Source organism: Paramisgurnus dabryanus, chromosome 3, assembly GCF_030506205.2.
Source record: "Paramisgurnus dabryanus chromosome 3, PD_genome_1.1, whole genome shotgun sequence".
Lineage (NCBI taxonomy): Eukaryota > Metazoa > Chordata > Actinopteri > Cypriniformes > Cobitidae > Paramisgurnus > Paramisgurnus dabryanus.
In genome coordinates, this window is record NC_133339.1 from 43299501 (window position 1) to 43322004 (window position 22504).

Genomic DNA, 22504 nt, shown 5'->3' on the forward strand with positions numbered 1-22504 from the left:
TAAGAACGTTTCCTGAAAGTTCCCAAGGTTCCCAAAAACGTTCTGCCAACGGAAAAAGTGTCCAGTTTTCTTGACGTTCTAAGAACGTTTTTGTGTTGTCTCAACGTTAGAGGAATGTTACATTTTACCATTTTTAAACGTTATGACAATGTCATGTTTTAATGTTCACACAATGTTTAAAACAACAACTGTTTATTATATTGACTTGTTTAATTGTTATGTAAATGATAGAGAAACATTGCATTTTATTATTTTATAAAACATTATTTCTGAATGTACAGTAAATATATTGCTGTAGAAAACATGTTGATTAAAGAATGTTGATGTTTTGTTTAATTTTAAGTCACCATTATTGTGATTAGTGTTTGTTTTAGTTGGACTCTTGACTCTTGACTTTTTGCTTGGTAGTTTTTTCCCTGGTTGTGTTAACTTTGTGTTAATACACCACATTTGTTATGAACATGTAAAGTTAGTAGTGTAATTCTGTGGTAGTTGGTACATAATGGTAGTTGAGATTCATACTCTGATTCTTGATGTTTGTGCGTCCCAATTATACAGCGGATATTTTTTGTCCAAAGTTTTTAAAACTCCTTAATGACAAACTGCTGTGAAAGTGCTGGATCTCATTTACATTATTGACAGAAAATAAACTTTTGATTAGTAAATTAATTAGGTGATGATCTTTATCATTATGTACCATACACCACAGAATTACACTATTAACTTTACATGCCCATAAGAAATGTGGTGTATTAACACAAAGTTAACACAACCAGGGAAAAAACTAGCAAGCAAAAAGTCAAGAGTCAAGAGTCCAACTAAAACAAACACTAATCACAATAATGGTGACTTAAAATGAAACAAAACATCAACATCTAAGCCTAATAAGTGAATTGTGTTTTCTACAGCAATATATTTACTGAACATTCAGAAATAATGTTTTATAAAATAATAAAATGCAATGTTTCTCTATCATTTACATAATAGTCAAACAAGTCAATATAATAAACAGTTGTTGTTTTAAACATTGTGTGAACATTAAAACATGACATTGTCATAACATTTAAAAATGGTAAAATGTAACATTCCTCTAACGTTGAGACAACACAAAAACGTCCTTAGAACGTCAAGAAAACTGGACACTTTTTCCGTTGGCAGAACGTTTTTGGGAACCTTGGGAACTTTCAGGGAACGTTCTTAGAACTTTTTTCTGTTAGCTGGGGACCAGTCTATTAATCGCTGTGTGTGTGAACACCCACTATTACAAGGCAATACAGAAAGATGCAGGACTAAATAAAATGTTTAAAGGTTCAGAATGAAATATTTAATCCTATTCCCACAGAAATGATCTCACATTTAAACACACCTCATGCTCACAGTATTGTTATAGTTATTTGAAGAAGATGAAACACTTCATAGCATAGAAATCAATGAGCATCTCAAATCCAGATCATCTGTGTTTTGAGGATTAACCCAGTGGTCTCCATTCATTTATTAGTCTGGAATATCTGATGACTTCTTGAAATGCTCTCCTTTCATTTTCTTGTGACGGCTGAGGAACTGAAATCTGAGTAGATGAGACAAACACATACAGATCATGGATCTACTCTCAACAGTACTGTGTGTCCCATAAAAGGGAAGAAGATTTTGGGGCCAATAATTTAAAGAGCAAAATCTAATGTATGATTTAATAAAATGGGCATTGACTGTTGAATGAATAGACTTCTGTTAAGTGAATGTATTTACTGTGACATTCATGAATGAATCAACGTCACAAACTAACAGAATGTAAGAATGTTGCACATGACGTAATGCTCTTCAAATACAAGGATAAAGATACAAAACTAACATGTCTGCTTTTATTCTTGCTCTCATAGTGCCCATATTTCCTCATACTGTATAATATCACACATTAGAATTAAAGTATTACAAATATTCTTTATAAGCATTTCAATACATGAATAAAATGAAAGTATGTGAATTATTTAGCAACTAAATAAATGTTATTGTAGGGTATATCAAAATGATCATATATTTTAGCTAATTCTTAGTACCCTGTATACTTTGACCATTATCTTAACCAACTTCAGGAGGTGCGTGGTTTTTATAGGACAAAAACACTACTGCACTCTCAGAAAAGTACATATTTGTACCCAAAAAGTGCATATTCGTACATCAAAAATGCACACTGGCAGTTCAAAGATACAAATTTGTACCTAAACATTTCATCCCTCCACTCAAAAGTGGGAGAGCTGTGACAGTTAACTTGTTTAATAAAAATTAAACAGATTGAACTAAAAGAAAAATGTCACAATTCTTTACTTTGGTAAATTACACAACTGTTAGTCCAGATAAAGAAATCATATTCATATAAACATGACATCATTATTTACAGTTGTGTAATTATATTTAAACATATCAAAACAAAAACACAATTTATGATTCTTTGATTAAAGTGACTGCCTGATGCACGAGTCTTACATAAACAGATTTTCTGTGTTGCCAAGACAACGATGTTTTTTACAAAGTAAAAGTCGTCTTATACTTCCTGCTACTAATGGACTTCAGTGGTGCATTACTGCCATCTACAGCATTATAACATTACAGCAGTTTATATACAAGGAAGACTGGGGCTAGTTGTCACACTTTTACTCCAAAGAATATTAGAAATGTCTTTACTGTCATTGCTTATGGAAAGTAACTTAAATATAGACTTTACAACAAATGTAAATAATGAACCAATAAACCTGTAAAAAAAATGACATTTTGATTTTAATCATACTGATGTCTAATCAGTGGAAATCTTTATCAAAATAACAAGACGAGATTACAGTTTATAAATGCATAAACTGTCACTGCTCACATTCACTTCTAATGTATTACAGCGGATAATGACTGAAATGATTTTAAAGTTTTATGTTAAAAAATATCATCAGGGTTAAAACTCACCAATGAAATAAAGTAAAATATCTGTGAACATCACTGTGATGGTTTGAAGAAAATCACAATGCAATTATAGCTTCTGACCAATATGAGTCGCTGTTATCAAACTAATATGAAGCAGACAGGATGTGGTGACATTATGATTACTATGAAATAATTTACTATGAAAACTTAAATAAATTAAATAACATGTCAGTTCTTATGTAAAGTATAATATTAAGAAGAGAACTCGTGATATGTGTAGAAGACAAAGACAGAAATATTTCTGTGACTAAAATGTCAGTATCTTTTATGTTTGTTAGTATCTTATTACAGTAGTAAGTTAATGATCGTAATGATTTACTAATTGTGTTAATACTCTTATTGAACATTTCATATAACAGATCTTGTTTAAGTCAAATCATCATCACATCTTGAATCTCATGTGTCTACAGTACATTGTGATGATGTGTGTGGGTCTTATAGTGTTTTGTGTTTTTAGCTCCTCCCTCCAGATCTCTTGAGTCTCTTAAAGTTTCTCTGTCTGATCATTTCAGCATTATTCAACATCATCTGCTCATCTTTACACAAAACAAATCACAAGATGATCAGAATATTCTTTACTTTCTTCACTCTTCTCACCTGTGAGTTTCTCAGATCAAGCGTGTCTTCAGTTTGAGATATAGGAGATCTTTCACTTCAATCAGATTCAGTGATGTGTGAAGATTTTCTTCAGGACAGAAACTTCTGTAGTGACACACAGGAAACATCTGCTGTTATAACATTCATTTTCTTCAGCTCTATGTAAATCATCACATCTCTTTATTTTATCTGTTTATCTCTTCAGTTGATGTTCACTCAAGCAGACTTTTATTTTCAGGTTTGACTGAAGTTTTAAAGAAATATATTTAAAAAAAAAATGAAAAAAAAAAAATGGCATAAAGTGAATGACAAAAACTACAGACAACAAAAACAAATTTAAAATGTCTCTAACAAATAATAAATAATAAACACAAAAGTGACAAATAAGAGAGTGAGATGACTCAAAGTGGGTTAACGGTCATCATAAATATTTATTTTTACAGTATTTAATAATCTCAGAGTGAAGAGTTTATATATGAACTAGTGTGATAGTCTCTCACTCACTGATTCTTAACCTGATGTTGAATTATGATGATGATGATGTTTGGTGAAGCTCCTCCCTCTTCATCCTCCTCAGTGTCTTATAGCTTCTCTCTCATCTCTCTCCTCACATCACACACTGACATCATGCTGATCATCTTCATCATCTTCATCATCATACCATCATGTAAGATACATCAGATCAACATTTAATATCATCAGAAACAGATGTGAGTTATTGTGTATCATTAAATGTGTTTTTATTCATCAGGTGTGAGTGGAGTGACTGTAGTGACCCAACCATCAGAGCTCACAGTGAATAAAGGAAATAAAGTCACAATCAACTGTAATCTGGGATCTGTTACTAATTCAGCTGCTCGATGGTATAAACAGATTTCAGGAGGAGTTCCTCAGTATGTGTTAAGATTTTATCATGGCGATAGCTCACCTAGTTATGGATCTGGATTCTCTGCTCCTAAATTCACATCAACATCTTCATCTAATTCAGATTATAGTTTAATCATCAATAATGTAGATGTGAGAGATTCAGCTGTGTATTACTGTAAGACATGGGACTACTCTGCTAGTGAGGGCGTATCACAGTGATTCACATCATGACAAAAACCTCCTCACTGTTCACAGTCACTTCTGCTTTCATATAAACAGAATGAAGGACATGAACACATTTATGACAATCTGACAGTAAATGATGTCTTGTTTCTTTATGAATGTTCACAGTAATTACAAACTCACCATTCAGTGATCAGTCAGATTGATAATAAAATAATCAAATTCATTCAAGAAGAGTTTATTATTATACAGTCAAACTAAAACACTTGCAGTGATAAACAAACAGTGTATATATTTCTGCTTGTGTATAAAGTTGTATGTTTGTCATGATATTTAATCATTGAAAGAGCTGTAATGAGTTTCAGTTTAGTGTCATCTTTTTGATTTATTTTTACATTTGTTCAGTTATTCACAAGATTAATGAATTAAAATACAACCTAAAACGAAATGCATAAATGTAAGATTTCTCTGCTTTAACACTGTAAAACTAATTTTTACATATATGAGCAGTGTAATAAGAGCGTTGCTGGAAGAGTTTAGGTTTAGAGTTTTAAATGATGACAATAACTACTAACAAAGATAGTTCATATGTCTGCATTCTGTTTTTAATTTTAATATCAGACTGTCTTTGTCAAAACCTACAAGTACCACAAGCGTGATAATAGATGAACTGAAAACCCAAACAGTCCCTTATGTTAGTCTTAAAGAGCTCCTATGGTTTGATTCATGATTTTACATTTTCTTTGGTGTTTAAGTGTGTAACGATGACTCAAGTTATCGTCTCCAACGTGAATCTCCTTTCTTGGACAGAAGCGGACAATCCATGTGCCATGAGTAAAAGTCCTCCCCAGTATTTTGTTCCAATCACCTGGATTTGCTAATTAGTTTTTCAGCAGGAGGTGACCTCCTGGCTCGTTGGTGTTTTAAGCCCTCAAGGAAGACTTCAAGGCCGCGCTGCCTGGAAGGCACTCCACGTTCCCCAAGCGTTTGAGCCAATCACAGCACTGGTGCAAGATATCGAGCCTTCTGCTAGCTTCTGGCAGTTCGAGCTCACCGTTGGTCAGATGAGTAGCGCAGATATGTTAAGATAGGAATGTGACTGTATTTGAATTTAGCTTGAAATGTTTCGAGGGTTTAAGTGACGTGTTTCCAAATGTCTGTGGCACGACATGCTTTTTCGTGCGAATTTCACATATTGTTTACTCAAGTGTTTTTCCTATTTTCTTACCATTGTCGCTTGGGATTTGGGTTAGAACAACTTTCTGTTACAGAATATTACATCCTCACCCTAACCCAATTATAAACCCAACCACAACCGAAAACAGTTTATAATTCTGACAAATAAACATAAACCAATGCTTAAAATAATATCCACATTTATGCCAAACCCAACTTTATCCTCGCACGAAAACAGCAGAAAAAAGAGAGGAAAACCACAAATCTAACCCCAATCCTTAGCGACAAGGGTTTGAAAAAATTAAAACCAATTGCGTAACCGATACGTGAAACTGGCACAAAAAGAAAGTCGTGCCACAGACACGTGAAGACGTGCAAAAACGTCACTTAAACGCTCAAAATTTTTTGAGTTGAATTCAAAAAGAGTCACATTCCTATCTTACCATATCTGCACTTCTCACCTGACCAACGGTGAGCCCGAACTGCCAGAAGCTGGCGGAAGGCTCGATATCTTGCACCAGTGCTGTGATTGGCTGAAATGCTCGGGGCACAGGGAGTGCCTTCCAGGCAGTGCTGCCTTGAAGGCTTCGTTGAGGGCTTAAAACACCACCGAGTCAGGAGATCACCTCCTGCTGAAAAACTGTGCTAATTAGCAAATCCAGGTGATTGGAACAAAATACTGGAGAGGACTTTTACTCATGGCACATGGATTGTCCGCCTCTGTTCTTGGAATACAACAAACACACGGATTGTAGGCAACAGTTTACCAGCTAACAGAAAAAAGTTCTAAGAATGTTCCCTGAAAGTTTCCAATGTTTCCAAAAACGTTCTGCCAACAGAAAAAGTGTCCAGTTTTCTTGACGTTCTAAGAACGAAGATTCTGTGTTGACTGAACGTTAGAGGAATGTTACATTTTACCATTTTTAAACGTTATGACAATGTCATGTTTTAATGTTCACACAATGTTTAAAACAACAGCTGTTTATTATATTGACTTGTTTAATTGTTATGTAAATGATAGAGAAACATTGCATTTTATTTTTTTATAAAACATTATTTCTGAATGTTCAGTAAATATATTGCTGTAGAAAACACAATTCACTTATTAGGTTTAGATGTTGATGTTTTGTTTCTTTTCAAGTCACAATTATTGTGATTAGTGTTTGTTTTAGTTGGACTCTTGACCCTTGACATCGAAAGCTTGAGTCCTGAATGGTCTGGGGGAAGGATTATAGTGTCTCTGATCCAATACCCACAGTAGATGGCGGTAATGCTCTTTTAAGAATGCGAGCCGCCAATAAGCTCAAAGAAGAAGAAGAAGAAGAAGAAGACTTTTTGCTTTCTTCCCTGGTTGTGTGTTAAATTTGTGTTAATACACCACATTTGTTATGAACATGTAAAGTTAACAGTTTAGTTCTGTGGTGTTTGGTATATAATGGTAAAGTTCATCATCTAGTTAACTTACTAATCAAAAGTTTATTTTCTGTCAATAATGTATATGAGATCCAGCACTTTCACAGCAGTTTGTCATTAAGGAGTTTTAGAAACTTTGGACAAAAATATCTGCTGTATAATTGGGACGCACAAACATCAAGAATCAGAGTATAAATCTCAACCATGGTCACAAATAAAATGATAAAAAAACATTATTTATCCATGCCACAGTGCATGCTGGGAGTCCTGAATGAGATTTGTAATTTGTTAATACCCAGCATGCATTGCAGCATTAAGTTTTTTATTTAATTGTCACCATGTTTGAGATTCATACTCTGATTCTTGATGTTTATGCTTCCCAATTTCACAGCAGATATTTTTTGTCTTTGCAAACATTACTGTGTTGTTGCTGTTTGTTGGCTTGTGGGTTGAAATATCTTGCACCCAACCACTGCAAAAGTGTACACTTGCTGTATTCTAAATACTAAATAATTGATGAAGTCTGGGTACTGTATGTAAGAGAAGGAAGTTTTTAGGGTCTCTTAGCCATTCTTTGGCTGGCAACTCGTCTGGGTCGATGCCGTTTATTGTCTTTATTTTATCTAAATATTATCCATTGGAAACAGTATTCAGTATGTCGTGATAAGCACCTCGCTTTTGCTTACTCCATATTTACCTTACTGTATGTCCTTATTTAACACAGCTTTGGTCAGACCAAACAAACTCCAGTACAGATCAAAATAGTGTATGGTCCTTCCAAATGGCACTGGTGCCCCTGCATGCACTGTGGCGTGACGTTGCTTAAAACTCGCTATACATAACTATATATATTTTCAGTGGTATATAAAGACCTTACATAATGAACGGTTATGTTTTTATTACTATAGAAGCTGTTTTGTCTTGATACACTGCTGGTCCTCTTACATGGAAGTTGCCATTTTGCACCGCCATGTTTCTACAGCAGCCCCTAAACGGAGCTCTAGAGAGTTTTTATCACTATGTTGTCTCAGACGATGACATGTTTGTCCGATTTGATTTTACATAACATTTATTTGAAGATTGATGTTTGCAGGCAGACTGATGAAACTCTTTTGCTCTCTAGCAGGAAGTGAAGCTGATTGGCTGATTTTGAATGAACTTCCTTCTTTCAGAGTTTCTCTTCTTCAAAATCTCTATATGAGAATCAAATTGTCTTCATGTCTTCACTAAACTCAAACAGCTTCACAAACACAGACAAGATGCTGATAATATTCATCAATCTCTTCACTCTTCTCTCATGTAAGTTACACATTTCACTCTTAACATATTGATGTCATGGACATGAAATGAAGATTTTTCTCATTTGTTATTTCAGGTGTCAGTTCAGCTAAAGTCGTCACACAAAAACCCTCAGTACTGACAGAAGAAAAAGGAAAGTCTGTGACTATGGACTGTAATATAGGAAAATATCATAGCAACTCTGTTCCTTGGCATAAACAGCTTCCAAATGCAGCTCCTCAGTTTGTTTTGCGTTCCAGTGCATCTGATGGCTCTCCTGGCGATTATGGTGACAGTTTTTCATCCAGCCGTTTCACATCTAAAAGAATTTCAGATCTTGACTATCAGCTGATCATCAATAATGTAGATGTGAGAGATTCAGCTGTGTATTACTGTCACAACTGGGATGACTCTGCTCGTGAGGGCGTATCACAGTGATTCACATCATGACAAAAACCTCCTCACTGATCACAGTCACTTCTGAGAGCTGACTGACATTATTATTACTGATCAAAACAAGATTATTAAAAATATGTGGCAGTAACTGACTGAAGAAATGATTGAAACACAAATCAAATCATAATAATTTAAAAAGTAAAACGACCTAAAATTAAAATCCCTGTATATAAGTAACTCTAAACTCACTGTTATAATAAACTCACTGAAGACGTTTACTGATATTTAATATTTGACAGAACACCGAGTTAAAATTTATCCATGTTGGGTGGTTTTATCCCAAATACTGGGTTATTATAACCCATGGCTGCATTACAACATCCCAACATTGGGTCATGTTTAACCCAACATGCGTTGTGTCCAATATATACCCAGCATGACTAATTAATAAAAATAACACAGGCAGTTTTAAAGTGTGGATTATAAATAATGTGAACAGGTTTGTTGTGTAGTTTAATATATCAATCTTCTTCAGCACATCAGTTTCAAGTTTCAATGATTATTAAACAAGTGTTTAAATCATTTCAAAATATAAACTAAAGGAGACAGAGATGAGTTGAAGTTGAGTGACTGTTTCACTTCTGTTTGTATCACATCAGAGACTGAGGAGGTTTTTGTACGACTGAAGATCTGAAATCTATCACTGTGGTATTCGGACAAGGAACAAAACTCATTGTGACCGGTAAGTCATCTTTCTACTCGTATACAAGCTGTTTTTATATTTAAAATGTATGTAGAGATATTATAAAATAAAATAAATGATAATTGGGGCAATTCATATTTAAAGAAACATTTTACTGCTTAATCAACACTTAGAAAGGCTTCATGTGAATTTTTACCTGGATTAATTCTTTGTGTACTTTCAGTTTTTTATTTATTATAAATTATCCGGTATTTATGTATTTTTGTAACTTAAAAGATGTTTTTATCAGCACACAAATTGATCTGCTTTACATTTACAGGGATGATAGTTAATATTTTGTTAAATTTAATCACCTGTTAAACATTAATGTTACTGACAAAAATGATGAAAACATTGTATAGATGATTGTATTAATTGGCAGTTGTCCAGTTCTCTAGATACAAAACCAAATAACCTGTTTAAATAAGTCAAGTCCTATACTAATAAAACATTTTGGATGGTATTTTGAAATGGGATGGATTACGTAAATTAACTCAAACACAGTTATTAAGTAAGGAATAATTGACGATGGGCTGTTGAATTATTAGATTATTCAACGATGTGGTTATATTTTCAATAATTCGATTTTCATTTTTGGGTGAACTATCCCTTCAAAAGAACATATCAAAAATTCATCAATGAAACTTAATCTTTAATCTTGAGAGACTTTAATGTTGTGAAATCTAAAATGTTAAAAAGTTTAACACTTATTATTTATTTCTTCATCTTTCTTCATGAATTGTGTTGTGTAGATTCAGGTGTTTCTCCTCCTGTTGTGAAGATTTTGCCTCCATCCAGTGAAGATGTGAGCTCCAGTAAAGTGACTCTGGTGTGTTTGATCAATGACATGTCTGTGGGATTTGCTGATGTGAGTTGGTTTGTGAATGGAAACTCAGTTACTGATGGCGTCTTCACCGGATCTGCCGAACAGCAGCCGAATGAGAAATTCAAGTTAAGCAGTTATTTAACCATTGAGAGATCAGAGTGGGAGAAAGACAAAGATCTCACATGTAAAGTGACTGCTGCTGGAAAGATCACAAACACAAAGATCAAGAAATCTCAGTGCAATTAATAAATGCAAAGATTATTGTGTGCTAATTGTTTGTTTTTATGAAAGCATGTGTTAAAAACAATTGAATGTTTAACTATGAGATTGAATTTCTGCAAACATTTCTGCTTTTCATTTTATTGTAATTTGATTTCAATCCTTAATAAATTTGAATAAACTTCATAATAATCAAACCGTTTACTTATTGATTTATGGGGAAACTAATAAAATTTAGAAATATGTATTAGTTAATAATTTAAACCTAAAAGAAAGAAATGATTCTATGAAAGAAACTTTCTTTAGTTTGTATACAGAGTACAGCATCTCTATCATTAATTTATTGATTATTTGTTTTTTATATTTTAAACTATAATGTTTCTGAAAATAAAGATAAATAAGAGAAGAGTAAACTGTAATTAACAGAACTACATTTAAATTTGAGATTCACATGAAGTCTCATGTTTAGAAAAATAAATTATAAAGAGTTCATGAAAGATGTTTAATTCACTGAATTATTTAAAAAAGAAGTTAAGTTACAATGAAAACATCATGAAAAATCTTTGAGTGTGAATAACTTGAATATTATTGAGAATAAAGATGAATAAAGTCATTAAAGTTCATCAGGCAGTGTTGAAGTTTCTCTTCTTGCAGATTCAGTGAAGTGTGGAGATTTTTTGAGATGTTTTGCTCTGACACACAGGAAACACCTGCTGTTATAACACACATTTATTGTAACTACATACCCTGCCAGCAGTGCTTGGTGGGGCAAATGTCGTCCCCATATGGGCTTGCAATATAGGCCCCAAGCTGGGCTTGCACCCGGGTTTCATGCTGGCCCCATCTGACTTAGCCCACATGAACCTTCTGTAGAAACTAAAGCCAATGTGGACTAAACCAAAGTCAAGTATGGGTGTGGTTGGGTTGAAGAAGTGATGAAGTTAATTAGATAATGAAGAGATGAACGAAGTGATGATTGACCATTAATGATAAACACCTGCTGTTAATAAACAGAATCACTAAAGAAAGATGAACAAGAAGAGAATAAAGACAAAATACCAGCAGAACCTAGGGATGGCTCCCGCGAAACTGACGTTTCGACACTGTGTCGAGATCCCGAAGCGTAAATGTTTCGAAACACTGCTCCGAAATGTGATTCGAAACACCCATGTCACGTGATGAAGTGATTCGAAACACCAAGCGGTGCATTTCACAAGTATTTCGAAAGGTGGCGTACCTGTCGAATCTGCTTCGAATCTTAAACTGACAGGGTAGGAAACAAAACTGACAATACCTCATAGATGCGTTTTTGGCAAGATCAAATAATATAAATTACTGAAAAGAAGTAATTTTTCCTCATAGGTATGTAACACTTAGGCTACTTACAAAAAATGCATGCCAGCAAGTGTCCCTTGTGTGAGAATGTTTTCAAAGGCTGGAGAAATTATATGTAAAAAAGTAGCTGGTTGAGTTTATCAACACAGAACAATTTATATATTTGAATAAAGATCTTTATATGTAAACAATGTGGCATATTATGGCTTGATATATTTTATGAATCTCTTATTTATTTGGTATATCTCTATTCTATTTTTTTTTCATTAAATAGATCCGAATAGCTTATAGTTATCGACACTTGTGAGCCTAAAAGCTCATGTAGTTGTCAAACAGATGTTAAAACAACAAAAAAAAAAAACATTTTATTATGATGACGTAGCGCATGCATTTCCCAGGTTCGATCCTAAGATCTACGCATAAGAGTCGAGAGCACTATCCACTCTCCCATTCTATCACTAGTGTGTCACTCAAACAACATGTGGGATACAATTTGTCAGCGCTCGTCTAAAATCTTGTCAAGGCTGCTTCATGTAAAGACATGCAAACGACCGCTAGGTGTCACTGTGGAGGCGGTTTCGGATTGATGTTTCGAAGCCTCGAAACATACGGCACAATTGATTCAACTGTTTCAGTGTTTCACGAAGCCTCGCTCTGCCCACCACTAGCAGAACCACAACAACTACAAAAAATAATTAAACATTTCTTGGTGGAGCTAATGTAGACTGCAAAATCCCCAGTGTTAAATTAACATTAACACTGCTTAATGTTTATATAGATCCACACTACAGAGTGTTAAAAAAGTAACATTTGAAGCATTTTACATCTTACATCTTACTTGTAGAGTTATTAATTAACTTAAGTTTAGATGTTTCATTTAAAGTCACCATTATTGTAATCATTTATTGTTTTAGTTAGAGTCCAATTAAAACAACCACTGATCACAATAATGGTGACTTTAAATGAAACAGCCAACATCTAATCCCAAAATAAGAAAATAACTCTACAAGTAAGATCTAAAATGCAATTTCAGTTTTCAAACAGAGATGGTGATAGAGAGGAGAAAGTCACAGATTGTAGCTTTTAACTCTCTCCGGTGTTGCTTTTTAAACACTCTGGAGAGTGGACCTATATAAACACTGAGCAGTGTTAATTTAACTTCCGGGATTTTGCAGTGTGGGCTTTCCGATAGGTTGCACGTAAGGGGAAAAGTATAGCTTTCTTCCCCTTGAGAAGCTGCACTTTTAAACTTAAAAAAATATATCTCTTTACAAAAAAAACTTTTTTTCTTCTATTTAAAAGCTGTAATTTCGTTATTTTACTAACCCAACTAATGACTCCTCCACTTTCCAATAGATTGCACGTAGATATCTGTGTATATGTGCCATCACGTGTCTTCAGCACTGCGGGGAGCAGCCAGCAGAGGTGGGTAGAGTACCCAAAATCTGTACTCAAGTAAAAGTGCAAGTACTTATACAAAAATGTACTCAAGTAAAAGTAAAAGTATCAATCTAATTATTTACTTGAGTAAGAGTAAAAAAGTATTAGATGAAAAAACTACTTAAAGGGGTCATATGATGAAAATGTTAGCATTGCCACTTTGTAGGTGTGAGCAAAAATAGGTCATTGAAATTTGGCTTTCATTATGATGTCATAAGGATATCTTATTAGAATAATACCGCCTCCTTAATCTGAACTCTCCAACCACTGCACTGCCGTTTAGTGCAGAGAGAAAGAAAGAGAAAGGAAGGACTTGACAGCACAATTGAGTTTGAATTACAACAAACCACCATCATTGTGATCAGTGGTTGCACTTCATCCGCTCATTTGCATTTTAAAAAACACACCCAAAACGACACATTTTTGGCCTTGACAGCACAATAGAGTTTCAATTACAACAAACCACCATCATTGTGATCAGTGGTTGCACTTCATCCGCTCATTTGCATTTTAAAAAACACACCCAAAACGACACATTTTTGGCCTTGACAGCACAATAGAGTTTCAATTACAACAAACCACCATCATTGTGATCAGTGTTTGCACTTCATCCGCTCATTTGCATTTTAAAAAACACACCCAAAACAACACATTTTTGCTCAAACCTACAAAGTGGCAATGCTAACATTTTCATCATATGACCCCTTTAATAGTGTTCAAATAGACAATACTGTGACACTTACTTCAGGTTGGATCTTGCGTGGCCTGTAGTAGGTAGGAGTTTTCCTTACTCAAACATGTTCTGAGGGCAGACAGAATGTGATTGGTTCACAAAAACGACCAATCAAAATGCTCGTTACTGGTTTAAGCCCTTGGCGGAGCCTCCAAGGCAGCTTCTGCAGTGAAGCAGTTCGAGCTCACCGTTGGTCAGATGAGTAGCGCAGATATGGTAAGATAGGAACGAGACTGTTTCTGAATTCGGCTCGAAAAGTTTTGAGCATTTAAGTGACGCGTTTTCACGTGTCCGTGGCACGACTTTCTTTTTCGTGCCAGTTTCACATATTAGTTATTCAATTTTTTTTCCTTTTTTCAAACCATTGTCGCTTGGGATTGGGGTTAGATTTGTGGTTTTCGGCACATTTTTATACTGTTTTCGCGCGAGGATAAAGTTGGGTTTGGGTTAGAATGGCATTGTTTATACATTTATTTGTCAGAAATTTAAATTGTTCTTGCTTGGAGTTGGGGTTAGAGTTGGGTTAGGGTGAGGATGTCATTTTATGTAACAAAGTTGTTCTAACCCCAATCCCAAGCGACAATGGTAAGAAAATAGGAAAAACAATTGAATAACTAATATGTGAAACTGGCACGAAAAAGAAAGTGTTGCCACGGACACGTGAAAACGCGTCACTTAAATGCTCGAAACGTTTCGAGCCGAATTCAAAAACAGTCTCATTCCTATCTTACGATATCTGCGCTACTCATCTGACCAACGGTGAGTTCGAACTGCTTCACTGCAGAAGCTGCCTTGGAGGCTCCGCCGAGGGCTTAAACCAGTAACGAGCATTTTGATTGGTCGTTTTTGTGAACCAATCACATTCTTTCTGCCCTCAGAACATGTTTGAGTAAGTATGGCCCTGTCCCAAATGGCACACTCCGGACTTGTGGTCCTCCTCAGAGTCCACACTTTGATGACATCACGTAGTCCAGACTTTAGGGACCCTTGATGCGAGTCTACGTGGGTGCACCGGAGTCGTATTTTGGGACAGACTCGAGCATCACACCGGAAATAGGTAGAGAAGTTGCCCGTCAGCGTGAACTCCTCCCTTCCGTCGTCTGATTGGTCTGATTGCCCTTTCGCAAGGACTTCTGGGTTGGCAAAGTGCGCGAAGCCTGCTGCAGTGCGGGCTTCGCTGAAGACCGCATCAAGGGGGCAAAGGAGGCGCTGATGAGCACACTTCAAAGCATAAAAATGACAGATGGGACACCCTACGGACTCGTGGACTAAGCGAGCACGCGCAATTTAAGGCCACAAGACCGAAAGTCCACATGAAGTGCGCCATTTGGGACAGGGCCGAAAACTCCTACGTGCATTCCTGTACGCTGAGATGTCAGCTCGTTTATTGAACAAAGCATGCATCGCATTATGAAACTATTCTTTTTGACCTCTTGGAGTGAAAACATAGACCGAACTTGAAGCCACCATGCATGATCTGCCTCCGATATCTCGCACAACGTACACGCGCCCTCATCTGCTTCTCCTCATCTGGGCGCGGTCGCGCGCGCTAAAGGGTGACCGCGCGGTCGCGCGCGCTAAAGGGTGACACAGCCTGTCTCGCGAAACTTTCGAACACGCCCTATAAACTTTTAAAAATATATATATTCATTAATTATTACCATTTGAAAGTAGCGCAGTAACGCCGCCGAATGTAGCGAAGTAAAAGTACAGTTTTTTCACTAGAAATGTACTTGAGTAAGAGTAAAAAGTACCCATCCTTAAATTTACTCTAAAAGTACTAGTTACACAAAAAATTTACTCAAGTACATGTAACGAAGTAAATGTAATTTGTTACTACCCACCTCTGGCAGCCAGCACTCCAATGTGCAGCTTATTAATACCAGACAAAGTTGGTATTTCTGTCCAGAAACATTGAAATTTATACATGGTCGTGTAACGTAATTTAAATCCCGCGTCTTGGCCTTATTGTTTTTTTCTTGTTCTTGACGTTCGCTGAATTCTGGGTTTATATTTTAAACTGCCGCTCCAGTGCAGTATAGCAACAAAGCTATTTAACAATGAGCACAATCTCCCGAGACACTACAACATGTTACTAATAATTCATTAATAAGAGCTGTTTTCTTGTACACAATTAAATATTTTAAGTTAAATGTACAGTGTTAAAACATGTAAAAAAGACAAGATTTTAACAATGTCAAGATCAAATGCCTGAGTAACAGGGTATTGTGTGTATGTGTTCGTGTGTTTGTGTGTGTTTCCAAAATATTTTCAAAATAAAGAAAAACAAGACAAAGCTGTGCAGTTTGTTTCTGTGTAAGTTATGAACAAAATGATTGGAACACAATTGTGATTCTGTGATTCTAAAGGGCACCAGGTGAAATCTTGCCTAGGGCAGCAAATTGGCCAGGGCCGGCCCTGCACCATCCAGTGCACTAGTGGAAAAGCTGTTCAGCCTGGTAGGTCTTGTGCTTACCCCCAGAAGAAACAGACTTTCAGATACATTTATTTTGAGACATATGACTCATTTTGAGGTTACCATGTTGTTCCTAAGGAACTTATTGATACTTTTTTATAATAAAGAGCACAAAAGAAATACCTGTTATGTTCTCCATAGTATAACTTTATTTAGGCCTACACATTTAGAAACAGATATTGGGTTCTGCCCAATGTCAGGCAACATAAAAGTAACGTAAAAGTAACGAGTAACGTAAAAAGTTACTTTCCAAAGGCGGTAACTAAGTAAAGTAATGGATTACTTTTTTAAAAAGTAACGAGTAACGAGCAAACACTACTTTTTTAAAGTAACTTCCCCAACACTGGTGAGAGATTATACTCTAGATTGAGTTTGTGGGAGGAGCATTTGATATTTTACATCACATTTATTTGAAGATTGATGTTTGCAGGCAGACTGCTAAAACTCTTTTGCTCTCTAGCAGGAAGTGAAGCTGATTGGCTGAATTTGAATGAACTTCCTTCTTTCAGAGTTTCTCTTCCTCAAAATCTCTATATGAGAATGAAATTGTCTTCATGTCTTCACTAAACTCAAACAGCTTCACAAACACAGACAAGATGCTGATAATATTCATCAATCTCTTCACTCTTCTCTCATGTAAGTTACACATTTCACTCTTAACATATTGATGTCATGGATCATGAAATGAAGGATTTTCTCATTTGTTATTTCAGGTGTCAGTTCAGCTAAAGTTGTCACACAAAAACCCTCAGTACTGACAGAAGAAAAAGGAAAATCTGTCACTATGGACTGTAATGTAGCAGTGGATCATACCTGGGTTTCTTGGCATAAACAGCTTCCAAATGCAGCTCCTCAGTTTGTGTTGAGATACTATCATACAGCTAGCTCTCCTACATATGGTGCCAGTTTTTCATCCAGCCGTTTCACATCTAAAGCTCAGTCAAAGATTGACTATCAGCTGATCATCAATAATGTAGATGTGAGAGATTCAGCTGTGTATTACTGTCAGACATGGGACGGCTCTGTTAGTGAGGGCGTATCACAGTGATTCACATCATGACAAAAACCTCCTCACTGTTCACAGTCACTTCTGAGAGCTGACTGACATTATTATTACTGTTTAAAACACATGAATAAAATATTATTTAGAAAGTATCAGTATAATTTACGACAGTTTTCTTGTTTTATATACTTTTATTAAATATTACAGATGATTATTTAACAATATGGTAACAATTATTGAAAATATGTGAAGGTTGACTGGAAAAATAATGAAACACAAATCAAATCATAATAATATAAAAAGTCAAATCATGACTTCAAATCCAATTCACTGTTTCTTTACAGAATTACTCTTCATTTACTGTCTAATAAACTCACTGAAGTGCTGATGTGACTCTGGATTATAATGTAAATAAAGTCAACTTCAGCACAGCACCAGTTTGTGTTGAGATTTAATGTTTATTAAACAAGTGTTTGAATCATTTCAAAATTATTTCAAAATATAAACTAAAGTAGACAGAGAGATGAGTTGAAGTTGAGTGACTGTTTCACGTCTGTTTGTATCACATCAGAGACTGAGGAGGTTTTTGTACGACTGAAGATCTGAAATCTATCACTGTGGTATTCGGACAAGGAACAAAACTCATTGTGACCGGTAAGTCATCTTTCTACGCACATACTAAGCTGTTTTTATATGTATTTAAATATATTTAGAGACATTTTCATAAAATAAAATAAAAAGATTTTTATCTGTTTTTGTTGCAATACATTTTTGGAGAAACATTTTACTGCTTAATCAACACTTAGAAAGCCTTCATGTGCATGTTTACCTGAATTTATGCTTTATGTAGATCCAGTATTTATGTATTTTTGTAACTTAAAGGATGTTTTTAACAGCAGCACACAAATTTATCTGCTCTGCATTTTAGAAAAACTTATTTAACTTAAATTTCAACTTGAATTTATAAATTATGTCAACTTAAAATTTACTTAAATGTAATTAAATACTTAAATTGATCTTTAATCCAGGGAGACTTTAATGTTGTGAAATATAAAATGTTAAAAAGTTTCTCAACACTTATTATTTTATGATAAAGTGCATTTATCTTTCTTTATGATTTGTGTTGTGTAGATTCAGGTGTTTCTCCTCCTGTTGTGAAGATTTTCCCTCCATCCAGTGAAGATGTGAGCTCCAGTAAAGTGACTCTGGTGTGTTTGATCAATGACATGTCTGTGGGATTTGCTGATGTAAGTTGGTTTGTGAATGGAAACTCAGTTACTGATGGCGTCTTCACCGGATCTGCCGAACAGCAGCCGAATGAGAAATTCAAGTTGAGCAGTTATTTAACCATTGAGAGATCAGAGTGGGAGAAAGACAAAGATCTCACATGTAAAGTGACTTCTGCTGGAAAGATCACAAACACAAAGATCAAGAAATCTCAATGCAATTAATAAATGCAAAGATTATTGTGTGTTTGTTTTCATAAAAGCATTTATTAATATTTCCTGCAATAAATAAAGATTATAGAAACAATTAAATGTTTAAGTATGAGATTTAATTACTGCAAACATTTCAGCTTTTGATTTTATTGTAATTTTTATTTCGATTCTTAATAAATTTGAATAAACTTCATGATAATCAAACAAACTGTTATTTTAATCTTATTGATTTTGGGGGAAACTGATAAAATTGTGAAATATTAATGACTTAAGCCTAAAAGAAAGAATTAACCATTTCAGTGTGAATATACAGAAATCTCTATCATTAATATATTGCTTATCTGTTTCTTGCATTTTTAAATGAATGAATAAGAGAAGAGTAAACTGTAGTTAACAGAACTGAATTTCAAATGAAGTCTCATGATCAGAAAAGAAACTATAAAGAGTTCATAAAAGATTTTTAATTTATTGAATTATTCAAAAGAAGTTTAGTTACAATGAAAACATCATGAAAAAGTTTTGGGTGTAAATATCTTGAATATTATTGAGAATAAAGATGAATAAAGTCATTAAAGTTCATCAGGCAGTGTTGAAGTTTCTCTTCTTGTAGATTCAGTGAAGTGTGGAGATTTTTGAAGAAGTTTTGCTCTGACACACAGGAAACACCTGCTGTTATAACACTCATTTATTTTAACTACATATGTAAATACTTTATATCATCTATTATCTTTATTATCACTTGATGTTTATCCAACCAGTGAAGATCATTCAGATAAACTTTATTGTTGTTTATGATGTTGTCTTTCCATTATATTCTAAATGAAAATACAGAATAATACAATCTAAAGATTTTAATGATCTTAATAAAAGTTTAGATTGATTAATTCATAGCCTATAGTGAATGCAGCTGTATTTTACATTTATATATTCTGATCATAAATCTGTTATTTTGGTGTTTGTAATTAACAATCATTGTACATAATTAAATAAATGAAATATAACCTGACTTTAATCTATAGTAAACTCAAATGACACACAAGATGTTATGTTAAGATCTCAAGAGACAGTTATGATCCTCACACACTTCAGTCTGTTAGATTCATCTGCTCACTACACATTTATATACTTAGATGTAAACTGTGAGGTTTCTCACTCAAGATGAAAACAAACCGACTCAAACCCACCCAGCTAAAGCTTCACATGACAAACATCTAAACAACATTAAGATTTCCAGACCTCTAGCCAACAAGAAGCAAAGGGGTGGGCAGCAGGGTGGGACAGGGCAGGGTCATCCCTAATACTCACAGCAACAGGGTAAGTTCAAGGGTGAGGACATGGGTGACAGCTCCACAGTAAAGTCTATAATCCAGCGCTCCTCAGCTATTTGCTCAATGATTGAAGGTTTCTGGTTCTGGGACAGATATTGTGGCTGATTCAGGCTGTGGGACAGACACTGTAGGAGGCTTCTGGTCTCTGTTTATTTAATCGTCTGGTTAACTTTAGTGTCCAATAGCCCAAGACAATAAGAAACACCGATTTGTGGCAAATGACTTACCGGTGTCCCATTGAAGGGGAGATTGTGAGACGGAGATGGGCCTGTTTAAACCGATAGATAACATCACCAAACAGGCACTCACCTGGAATCCTCAAGGGAAAAGAAAACGAGGAAGGCCAAGAAACACCTGGCGCTGTGACCTTGAAGCAGACATCAAAGTGACTGACCTGTCCTGGGGTGAACTGGTCAGATTAGCACAGAATTGAAAGAGCTGGAGGGAAGTCGTCAATGGCCTATGCAGGTACAATGGGCCTAAGTAAGTAACTTTGGCTAAACTGAACTCTGGACAAATACCTCATTAAAACAAATAAAAAAAACTTTGATTTGAACTAAGGCCATCTACTTGTTGGGATACATTTATGAGAAGAGCACAGCAAGCGGAGTGATAGAGACTTTAAATTGCAATATTTAAATGTCTTCCTAAAGTAAATGTGATGTTCCCTTTCAGTCGGTCACTACGACGTCACGTCGTGACCGACGAATTGGGAACTCGCTTAGAGAGACCAATCTGCTTCGAATACTACTAAAACGCCAATGAACTTGGCATTGAGATATTTGCATAATGCTGGCGCCGCCCCGCCAGGTGCGTATATAAGCAGCAGGTGCAAATAGGGAAATTAGCTTTTTATCGCTTCGAAAGCCGGCAGTATCTGCTACTGAGAAGCTACTTTACTCTGTTGGGATTTGATTGCTGAAGTTGGTTGAACTAGCAGTATCACAGCGGACGCTTCGCTTATTCCACGGCTCTACATCTGTTTATTGTTTTGAGTTTAGCGTGTGCGTTGCCTTCCTGTGCGCTCATCAACTAAGCATCTGAGTGAATTTCCCTAAAAGAGTGATACGAGAGAGCTTTGTGCCTTGTTAAAGGCAGCCACTCTCTCGTATATGCAGAGATCAGCGTCCTTTTCAGGATAGCTTTTCGCGCGTGCGATCTTGGATGCGAGAAGTATAAGGGTTCCAGTGACGGTCACGAGCGCTGTCTTCGTGCTCAGGCATCGAGCACTCCGGGGCTGCGTTCGTGGAGAGTTTCTGTTCTCTCTGTGAGAGCATAACCCTCTTGGATTGCGGAGACGACTGTCGTTTCTACGGGAACGCTGTCCGCGCCTTTTCAGTGCTGACGCCGCCATGGTGCGGCTGTCAAGCGCTCGCAGGGCGCCCTTCGCGTCACTACGCTGAGTAGGACGGAGGATGCGTCCTCCACCTACCGGCCTTCTCATCCTCAGCCGGTCGAGGCTCCGGTGGAGACTGCAGAGTCGTGTTCTACGATGTCTGCCGAATCCATTGGACCTCCTTCTGGTCCTGTCACTTCTGCAGCATCAGAGGGGTGTCCATTTTTCCTCCGAGGCAGAGTCGTTCCGGAGATGGCGGCCGTGCCCGCTCGAGCGGCGGAGACGGTAGAGTTGGAAAGGTTAACCCCTCTACGCCCGAACCGTCCCGCCCACATGATTGATACTTCGGAGCTGCTCGGGCCTCTCGGTCCTCTCCTCCTGTGCCTTTCTTCCCCGACGGCACGAAGAGCTGACGTGATTTGCGGCCGTCCGGCCGTTCAGCTTTCACCCCTCACCTCCCTCACCAACGGAGCCGCTAAGGGCGGGGACCCCTTCAGTGGAGCGGGATGCGTTCCTGGAGGGACCACCCAACCCTTCCCTCCCGTGTTTGTAGACAGTCGTCCGGTTACGGACGCTGCCCATCAGGCATGCCGGAGAGGCGGCTTCAGCCCTGCACGTAATAACGTTGCTGCAGGCTCACCAAGGATTTACCAGGGAGGCCGCGACCTTCAGTCGTGCGATGTCCACCTCAGTGGTTCAAGATTGCCACCTTTGGCTGTGTCTGGCTGACATGACGGACGCAGACGAGAA

General features: G+C 36.3%; 2 protein-coding genes across 3 annotated transcripts; both read left to right on the top strand.

Moving 5' to 3' along the window:
* Positions 1 to 4169: 4169 nt before the first annotated feature.
* Positions 4170 to 10861, top strand: LOC135744921 (immunoglobulin lambda-1 light chain-like). 2 transcript variants are annotated; one of them, XM_073814071.1, is made up of 5 exons: positions 4170 to 4231; positions 4316 to 4630; positions 6691 to 6696; positions 9566 to 9619; positions 10372 to 10861. In XM_073814071.1, the coding sequence occupies exons 1-5, from the start codon at positions 4192 to 4194 to the stop codon at positions 10689 to 10691; spliced, it is 735 nt and encodes a 244-aa protein (XP_073670172.1). In that variant the 5' UTR covers positions 4170 to 4191; the 3' UTR covers positions 10692 to 10861. The 2 variants fall into 2 exon arrangements, with proteins under 2 accessions (XP_073670172.1, XP_073670171.1); XM_073814070.1 differs by lacking the exons at positions 4170 to 4231; positions 4316 to 4630; positions 6691 to 6696 and adding exons at positions 8387 to 8502; positions 8579 to 8907 and having other exon boundaries at positions 9586 to 9619.
* Positions 10862 to 17157: 6296 nt separating this feature from the next.
* On the top strand, positions 17158 to 19672 carry LOC135744824 (immunoglobulin lambda-1 light chain-like). Its single transcript, XM_073814160.1, has 4 exons — positions 17158 to 17284; positions 17362 to 17684; positions 18272 to 18305; positions 18783 to 19672. The coding sequence occupies exons 1-4, from the start codon at positions 17203 to 17205 to the stop codon at positions 19100 to 19102; spliced, it is 759 nt and encodes a 252-aa protein (XP_073670261.1). The 5' UTR covers positions 17158 to 17202; the 3' UTR covers positions 19103 to 19672.
* The last annotated feature ends 2832 nt before the right edge of the window (positions 19673 to 22504 follow it).